The 9,818-nt window shown below is 44.6% G+C and overlaps 1 protein-coding gene across 1 annotated transcript in view; it reads left to right on the plus strand.

Moving 5' to 3' along the window:
• LOC142573048 (uncharacterized) overlaps window positions 1-5,912 on the plus strand; it is a 94,715-nt gene extending 88,803 nt beyond the window's left edge. Inside the window, exon 9 of the mRNA XM_075682550.1 lies at window positions 5,520-5,912. Coding sequence (XP_075538665.1) covers window positions 5,520-5,759 — 240 coding nt within the window. The 3' untranslated portion in view covers window positions 5,760-5,912. The remainder of the gene's footprint in view (window positions 1-5,519) is intronic.
• Window positions 5,913-9,818: the final 3,906 nt, after the last annotated feature.

The raw sequence follows: 9,818 nt of genomic DNA on the forward strand, positions 1-9,818 counted from the left end.
TGTCTTCTGTATTAGTAATGACGTCATACAAGGTGCTCATGACATCATATGATGTGATGATGATTCTTTGGTACCACTTATTGCCTACAACACTGGCTTTTCTACCTCATGGGACATATGATTTCGCATTAATAAAAGCATTGACGATAGAACAACTACTGCCTTCTATTTTGTGGAAAGGAAGCACACCTTCTCATAGCCACTGTTCATTGCAGGTCATTCTTAAAGTGGGGAAATGCCGAGGTGGGCTCGTAAGCCAAAGGGCGAGGATTGCTCATGATAAGCTGAGGTCGTCCAGATCTCTTCATGGGTTAAAGAGGCACTGAACACTGGATTGGTTCACACTGATAATGTACCTATTCCTTCAAACTCGATTTTCATGGATTTGGCAGAAAAAAAGAATTTATTACTGGAGAAAATTTAGGTCAAATTTCCCTTTCTTGAATTTTAATTGTGCTGAAGCTGATGCATCGGTACATGAGACCTATAAGTCATAGATTTCGACGCACTTTTCTTTTTATTTGGAGCAGAAAAAATGCCCCGAACTTCCTGGCTTGAGTCATCTTAGCTCCTTTTCAATGCTGTATAGTCCTTTATCGAAAAACAATAAACTAACATGGCAGACGCTGACAAAGTCCATGATGTGTCACAGCAATGTGGCACAAAAACTTTAGCGTACACAGTGCCATCTGCCTCAATTTTATGTCTTTTCTGACACGTGGTGCATACGACTGATCACTTGCGAGCACTCTGTTGGAATGAATGCTTCATTTGCATTGTTGAAAGTGGGAGTCCTGTCTACATTTCACTGGTTTGTGGTTCACTCACACTCCTTGTTCTACGAGCATGCTCTAACTTTTTTGCGGGAGTGACTTCGAAATATAGCCGAGTTCAAGTCGCATAGCTCAGCCCGAGTGCTTCCATCACGCTTGCAGCAGTCAAACATCTGCATCTGCTCGGAAATGGCTTTGACATGACTTTTATGCGTCACTTTCTGTTTTCTTTGCTAGCTGCAATGTTGTTTATTGTCACTCCGTGTTCAGAAGTGAAGTCATTGCAGTGGGACCTTTCATACTACGTGTTTTAAAAAGAAATGTGGGCAGACGTATACAAAACAATAACGAGCAACAAGCAATGACCACTGAAACAACAATGGCAACTCAAAAGTCGGTTTCACAAGGCAATTGAAGGTAATTGAAGGTGAACATTCAACAGATACCTGTCTGGCTGGGAATAACTGAGCAATAGAACTGAGTTTGACACTAGCCAAAAAATTTTAATTTAAGGTACCTGACATTTTGAAGCCATACTAGCTTCTTAAGACATGAGTTCAGCAGAGCCTTGCAGTGCTGCTTTTAAGCTTTTTCCTTTTGTCCTTGGTTCGGCCAGGCAGTGACGCCGCAGAGTCGTTCAGCCTCCAGTGGAGGCGGGGTCCCCGATGCATTTGTACATTAGTCTTGTGTGCCCGTTCGGAGAGCGCATCGCACATTCGGCTTATGCGGCCGTCCTCTAGCTTCCATTTGGTTATAAACGCATTCCGAGCCAGGAAATCGGGGTGACCATTCAAGTGAAGTACAGTTAAACCTGGATATAACGAAGTTGACAGAAGCTCGCAATTATTTGTTACATGCAGGTTTCGTGTGAAGGCTCGTACAAATGATGCGCCAGAAACGAAAAAATGGCTCAAGATATCCGTGAAGGTGAACTCACCCTTCAAGCATTTATTTTACAGCAAAAAACTACGTAATTTCCGCTTGCTTCTTCTGCACGAGTGAAGGCACAACACACGGCTCCAAAGGATCTAAATCGTGTAAAGCTCCTTCATCGTCGCGTGAGCTGACAAAACAGTGCAAGGTGTCCATTGCATCCATCACCTCTTTTGCAGAAGGCACGTGACACGGATCTGCTTCACAGGCACCATCATCACCGCCATCGGGATTTTGCACGCTTTCAGCTACTGCTGCATCAGTCATTTCTTCTGTAGCCATGGCAGCATTGTCGGCAAACAAAAAGTCACCCAGTTCAACGTCATCGGGTACACCACTGTTAGTGTGTAGCTCGTTCCACGCTTCAGCCACATCGGACAGATTTGAAAGGTCTTCCTCCTTGTTGTCCACACCAGCCTGTACGTTTTTGGCTATTCTGGCCTTTAAAAAGCAATTCGCGATAACTTCTGCCCTGACCTCTTGCCAGGAGGCAGCAAGCATCTCGACTTCTTGATAAATGTCAATCTTCATCTCCTGTTCCAGACGGATGTCAAGAATTATCTTCAGCATTAGTCGGCGCCGGTAACAGCATTTAAAACTGTTAATGACCCCCTTTGTCCAGGGTTTGTATTAGGGACGTGCAGTTGGCTGGGAAGTAATGCAGTTCGATGTTCGACAGCTGCAGGCCTTCGACGTGGTGCGCCGAGCAATTGTCCAGCAGTAGGCAAACTTGGCCTTGCCATTTGACGTCCTGGTTAAATTCCTTTGACCACTCAGAAAATATTGGCCGAGTCATCCACGCTTTGGAATTCGCCACATACTTCACGGGCATACGCTTCGTTCCCTTAAAGCACCTGGGACGGGCACTTTTGCCGACAACTAACGGGACTCGCTTGTCTGTGCCATCGAGGTTGGTGCACAGCAGAATCGTTATGCGGAGCTTGCTCTGCCATCCGCCGCGGCTGTCATCGCCTTTTAACGCTAGCGTGCGGCCTGGAAGCATTTGATAAAATAGAGCTGTCTCATCGTCATTGTAGATCTCGGCTGCCTCTAAGCAACTCAGAATTCCAGGCAGCTGGTCAGCCACCCATGAAGCAGCAGCATCGCTGTCTGCGGAGGCAGATTCGCCGCTGATTACGCTTCCGACAACACCCTGCCGGCTCTTGAATCCCTGCAGCCACCCGTTGCTTGCCTTGAAATCGTCATGGCCCAAGATATACACAACATCCTTTGCCTTCTGTTGTAAAATCACGCCACTTACGGGCACATTTCTGGCTCGCATGACCAAAAACCATGTGAACACTGCCTGTCCACGTCAGCGTATGTGGACAGCTTCAGTCTTTTTTTCTTCGAGCTTTTTCCCGACTCCACTGCGTTTCTGATGCTGTGTTCCGCACTCAAATTCGTTGATAGGGTGCTCGCTGGAATGCTGAAACGGGCAGCAATGTCCTTCTCGCCCGCGGAGACTGCATTTAAAATTGCGAGTTTGTCTTCAAAAGACAGAACTTTTCGTTTTCTGGCAGTAGAACTCATCACAACCAACCGACGACGCAGTTACAAGTAAAGACACATGACTACATGCAAACAGGCAGGCCTAGCACCTCCAAAACAAGTAGGACGAACCAGCACCAGAGCGCAGTTGACAAACACGCACGTGCAGACGCAGGACAACACGCAAAATGGTGAATGCAGCGTGTCATCATTCGTCATCGTCCCTTCCTCCGCTCTGGCAATGAAAGAACCGGCCATCAGCATTGCTTTTAAAGTGAATTTTTACACAGAAGTGTGTCTAAGCCATTGAAACAAATGAAAATCACAAAATAAGAATGCTTGTCCTCAAATTCATACCAAAAGAAATTCTGCAAAAGAAATCAACTGCCGCTACAAATACCACCTGGTGTCACGCTAGACAAGCAAAGCCTGAGAAGGCTGCTACTTCAGGCACGGAGCAGCGCTAGCTGCCACAATCATCGTCGTCATCGCTAATTTTGCTCGGTCGCGGCGATCCCAGGCGTTAGCATAGCTTCTGGCTCCTTACAGTATTAATATTCCCTAATCTAGTGCATTTCTTTGGCCAAATTTTCCTTAAAAAGTGCAAAAAGTAATGACTGATCAGCTTTGTGAGTTCGTTACATCAAGGTTAACCGTCGTAACGCGTTCGTTTCATCGAGGTCAAAAATACATGGGCTTCAATGGGGACAGCGTTGGGGGAATTCAAAAACTGCGTTAAATCCAGGAATTCGTTACAGAGAGGTTTGTTACATCCAGTCTTAACTGTATTACCAAGCAAATGAACCTCTCAGAGTTAAGATTGGCTGGTATGCTATTGCAGAAGCGTTATCTTTAGGAGGATCACGGTTCTATTTTGCCATAATCGTGTTTCTCATTGATTGTAATACCTCAAAAAAACATGAAAGCAAGTGAAATGTGCTCCTGTCAGATTGAAACATTACAACACTCATTGGGTTGTTGCAGCTGTCGTTGCATAATGTTCATTTGCTACTCAAGGCTTCAATTGAATGACTTGGAGTTAGGTGAAGGGGCTCAAGATGAGTACCATCACAACCATTTCTAAATGAAGGAAAACGGTCCCTTTAGGTATAATTGTCACGTCTCTTAGAAGGCTAAACGATGCAGTCTAAGCATGCTAATTCATATTTTATTCTAGCTTGCTTAGATGTTCATATATAAAGAATCGGTGACCTTTTTCAACACGCACTACTTGATATTATCGATATCACCGACCCGATTCTGTCAAGAGCCATGCCATGCTCATTTGGAAGTGTGAGCACCGACGCAAGCAACAACCTCGGGGACTGTGTGCAGCTCTTTAACTTCCGGGAAAAAGTGCGGAGACGTCCTTTGTTTGGCTGTATTATTCAGGCACTGACTGGAGTGGCGTGCTGCCAATGCTTAGTCACAACAAGTCTGCATGGACACTATGGCATAACTTCGTTATAAATTGGAAAGCATATTTAGCGCCAGCAAACAAGGGCAGAAGGGAGCTGACACCACAATACGCGTGTTAGGCGTGCTGGTAAACTGACTTGGAAAGTCAGTTTACCAACACGCCCAACAAATGGCAATGCTGAAATTCATTCTAAAAGACCAGTATGTGACCATGGACATGTAAAATATTTTATTGCTGTCATGTATAGCTATTTCCTCCTAATTTGTCTTTGTAACCTCAATTGTAAATTGGCTCCTTTTTTTCTTCATATACAATTGGACCTCGTTAAAATGAAGTCACATGCGATATGAAAATGCCTTCGTTGTATCCAGTATTTGTTATAAGTGGTGTTTTAACTATTCTGCTCTTGTAATTTACATGCTGATACAGTCAAACCCAGATATATCGAAGTCGAACAGGACTGCGCAATAGTTTGATATATCAATAATTTGATATATAAAGTTAGAGATATTATACAAAAATTTTCAAAGATTTTTCAGCTGATTGTTGCACACAATATTTAGTTGCATTCGGGTTCGGCTGTATTGCCAATAAACATTTTAGATTCACTGTATATTTCAAAATTCTTTATATCCGTATTATATTGATGTTTAATTATACGAAATTAATGACTAAAACTGTGTAAACGGAAATCTTTGTTGCCGGCAATTGCACGAAACAAATGTATGCTTACAACAGATATCAGTATAACGAAGTTCTTTTTGTTGTTGCTGGATGTGATGCCACTGTGATGAGGCTTGACTATGTACTAGACCTACACCCTAAATGATGCTCTTGAGTGCTGCACTTTCAAAGACCATCCGTGCCTACAATCCAGCTGCACTCTCGCCTTGTGCCCACAGATGGAGTGCCTGAGGTCAGTGGTGACGGCTGCTGGCAAGGCCATGGAGCGTGTGGCACCACACGTGATGTGCGCGCTGATGGCTCGACTGCGCGATGCCTTCCTCGAGCCGGGCACGTCGGCACGCTCACGCAAGGTCTTGCTGGAGCTGATTGAGCTGCGCGCTTCCGGTTGGCAGCTGAGGTCTGCGGCGCAGCAGATGTACTACCATCCTGGCAGGACCTTCCAGTCTCGCAATTGAATGTGTGATGTGGGCAGGGACGCCACTCAATGCGTTCAATCTTCATCGACGCTATAGTCACACATGTAAAAGCGGCAGCGAAAAGGATTTTTGCTTCATTGGAAATGCATAATTTATTTTATTTATTAAATGTGCGATGCATTATCTGTTGCAGCTCTGTCTAAATAGTTTCCTCTCTGAGGGCTGAAGCATTACCACTCATGGTTGACATGCCCACTGAAGGAGTGCATTGTATTCTGATATAGGCAAACCGAGATTTATTCAAGGATGTTGAGGGGGTGCAGCACTGAGAACTCGAGGTTGCAATGTTCAAGTCTGAATTTATTTAATATTACATTTAATAAAATTAATTAAATTACGAGGTTTTACGTGCCAAAACCACTTTCTGATTATGAGGCACGCCGTAGTGGAGGACTTCGGAAATTCCGACCACCTAGGGTTCTTTAAAGTGCACCTAAATCTAAGTACACAGGTGTTTTCGCATTTCGCCTCCATCGAAATGCAGCCGCCGTGGCCGGGATTCGATCCCGCGACCTTGTGCTCAGCAGCCTAACACCATAGCCACTGAGCAACCACGGCGGGTATTACAGTTAATTGAGCATATGTTGTTGCAGCATGAAGCCATTACTTGAGGTTGTAGACTGAAGTGTTATTTCTATTCACAACCGATGCTTAAAGAGGGCAGTGCAGTTAACTTAGTCATGAAGGCTAAGAGTCATTCTTGTAAAGGCAGTGCTGACAGTGAGTAGGTACCACATAAACTTGATTATGATCATATAAATATTACTATACGTATTAGCTTATAACGCATCCATTTGTAGCCCGACGTTTACACCATTCCTTATTAAGGTTGAAGGCTGAAGCATGATGTATAAATGTGCATGGTTGATGGGCCTACTTACATGCAGTATTGTTAACATTGGTATTGAAATCTGAACTCAATCATTCGAAGGCAGCATATGAAACAGTATTGCAGGTTTTGTTCCGTCTTAGACTAATAAGCTCCTACGCTTTATGCGCATACAAAACGCATCATGTTCAATGGCTGCTCAGTCGGGGATTTGACTTTACTACTATTAAAACGAAACTACTGTTTAAGGGGGCACGGTTTAACAAGGTTTTACTGTACCAGTGTGCATCAAATGCAAGAGCTTTCTGTATATTAAGGCAAAAGCCTTAAGTGGCTCATTGCAATATGGCTCGTACTTGAAGAATGCGGCATCTAGCCGAGCGGTACAAAAAATATCAGCAGTGGCTCATACCCCCGTAAGCAAGCAAGAAATGCAACGGCTCCTACCCCCTTAAGGCATAGGCTACAAACGCTCGGCAAAGTGAACAGTGCATACATTAATTGAAATCTCCCATACAAAACACAGAACACCATGTGTTTCCATAAAGAACAAGCTCAAGACAATCATCCGAATCTTCAATAAAAGCATTACGTACCCCCCCTCAGAAGTACACTATGGCCGACAATGCTTACCAAGCGAGAAACGAATTAGGTGCGACGTGTGAAGTGGTGGAAGTGGGGCATTCGACTGCAGGTGCTGCTTTCCCCTGCTGAGAAGATGCAACATGAAGTTGAAGAGGATTGTTGACGCTAGCCTGACCCCACTGTACGAGTAGGGGAAGTCGCCGCTAAGCAGAGAGAATGAGCCGAAAAAGCCTAACTATGAAAGCAGCAATGCAATGATGCGAACTGGCAATATAGAGAGGAGGCCAAAGTACACACAACAGCATGCCACATGTTTATCTTGCACTGCGGCTCGTTACTTCTTGCAAGAAGCCTGACCCCTCCAATCATATAACTTGATGCATTACCAATTGTGCCACAGGCCTTCGAAGGCCTTCATGTGTTCTAATTGCAGCCTCTTTTACTACAAAAAGCTACCCTTCTTTCATGAATTTGCTTTCAATGAAACTGATATTTAGCTTTAAGAAACAGCAATAAAAATTGCAAGTGTGTAACATGGCATACGTGGGTGCACACGGTATCTAATAATATAAGTATTGCAGCACAAGAGTCTGCAAAAGAAGAAATACTATATTGATCTGCAACTCGTTTTTGCATATTGAATAAAATTTTGCGCTCTAGTTGTGCTATTTATGGGGGCTGTATTTAATGTGAACCTCAGGTTTTCGTGACTGTAGGGGCTGCGGTATGGCTGTTCTCTAGCTGAACAGGCCAAACAATCGCAGTGGAAGAAGCGCGCATCCAACGTCGCCACTGCTGGGTTCCGTGCATGACCACCAGATGGCGCTCGTGCCTGCGGCAGCGTAGAATGTCTATAGTTGGCTACAACTGTAGAAAAAAGGGGCGTTTACTCTTCCAAGCAGGATGCTCACGAGCTTCCACCAACGGGCGAGCACTCTAGACTGACGTCATGAGCCGGACGGCTGGTGAGCCCGCCGATGGAGAAGATGGCCGCCCGCACTCCGAACTGGGCCGAATTGCGTCAGTCGTGTACGTCTGCCCCACGTCGGAGTGAATTCCCAAACTGTTTGTGGTTGTCTATCATGGCCGAAATATTATTGCAAGCTTACGATGCACCATTCGTGCCGCATGCGTTTATTCTGAGCCATGATCCGGTGACGGAAGATTGCAGCAAGCATCGCTGACGCTGCGCTACACTTCGTCTGAAAACAGGATCTTGTGGCGACACACCCTTACAAATAAACATACTGCATGTTTGTTTCACGGTGCTTTGTTTTGTTCCAAAGGGAAGTTACGAGGAAATTTTGTCAGTCTGGTGCCTACTGTTAGCGGTGGGTGTGTTCGTGTACTGTCACTGTAAAAAAAAAAAGATGAAAAGGAACGAAAAAGAAATCTATCACATTCTTGACAATAAGTTTGTGAAAACAGTCTACCAAAAAGTATTAATCTTATACTATTTAAAACGAAGTATTCATTTAAAACGATGAATGAACCATTTTTGTACGTTTCCTGCTTCGATCATCTTGTCCCAGGTTTGTAATGGTTTCTATAAATGCATTGTTTATTTTTTTTTTAAGTACTCGTTAAACAGCACTTGATTCATTTTGATCTCGGAAAATCAGTAGTATATGTGCCGTGTACATGTAAACCAGCGCAAAAGCCAGGCAGAGCTATTTTGTCCCTTGCAATGAAGCTGAAAAGCAAACTGGCAGCGTTGCAGGTGGCACGGGGTTATTTTTCTCATGATACGGCATGTGCTGTAGCATTCCAGCCACAAGAGCTCTATCAAGCCAGCCGTCAAAATGTAAGAGTATTTATACCGAGAATTGCGCGTTTTAGAAGCAAAGTTTTTTTGTGCTGGACTATTTTAGTCGTGGACGCAGTCGATTGTGGCGCATCGGTCATATAAGCGGGGCCTCCCCTTTTTTTCTAAAATTGTACCCGACTATAATTGTCAACTGCTTGCTGCCGTTCAGGGTGGTGACACCATTTGACGAGGCTCATACCGCACCTCCTAATATTGCTAATAGAGCTAATATTGCTCTAACCAAGCGTAAAACATTTTAAACATATCCAAAAACAATGTGTTAATGATTACACTGCTGCGAAAAATTCACACCAGCAGCAAAGAAGAGCACATTTCGTTACTGCTAGTGTGTGTGGTTGAGCTCTGTGCCACCAGCTAGGTGGCTGCACCGTGCAGACCACTCATGTTTGCACTTCCGCTCATCCTATGACACTCCTAGGCCCAGTCCACTTGCACTTGCCCGAATACTGGGCACACAAAACACTATTGTGGTAGTAGTCCTCCGGCGTAAAGTGACTGCAGCAAATATGCAAATCCTGGCGCCGATTGGATACCGACAGTCTGATGCGCTGCAGCCATCCACTCGTGTGCTACCTTGCAGAGGAACACAGTGTTGCTGTTTGACATGTTGGCAGTCGCTACGTTCCCTGGCCACAATGTAGCAAGGGCGAACCATGGTGCTCGCAAAAAGAAAGATCAAGACCAACACTGAACATGGAGCTCTCGCCAACATGGAGCACATTGTAACACAAGCAGAGGACTCTTGCTGTGTGCCGGAAGACCTTAAGTGTAGTGAGAAATTGTTCTTGTGCATTCT

The sequence above is a fragment of the Dermacentor variabilis genome, chromosome 2 (assembly GCF_050947875.1).
Source record: "Dermacentor variabilis isolate Ectoservices chromosome 2, ASM5094787v1, whole genome shotgun sequence".
NCBI lineage: Eukaryota > Metazoa > Arthropoda > Arachnida > Ixodida > Ixodidae > Dermacentor > Dermacentor variabilis.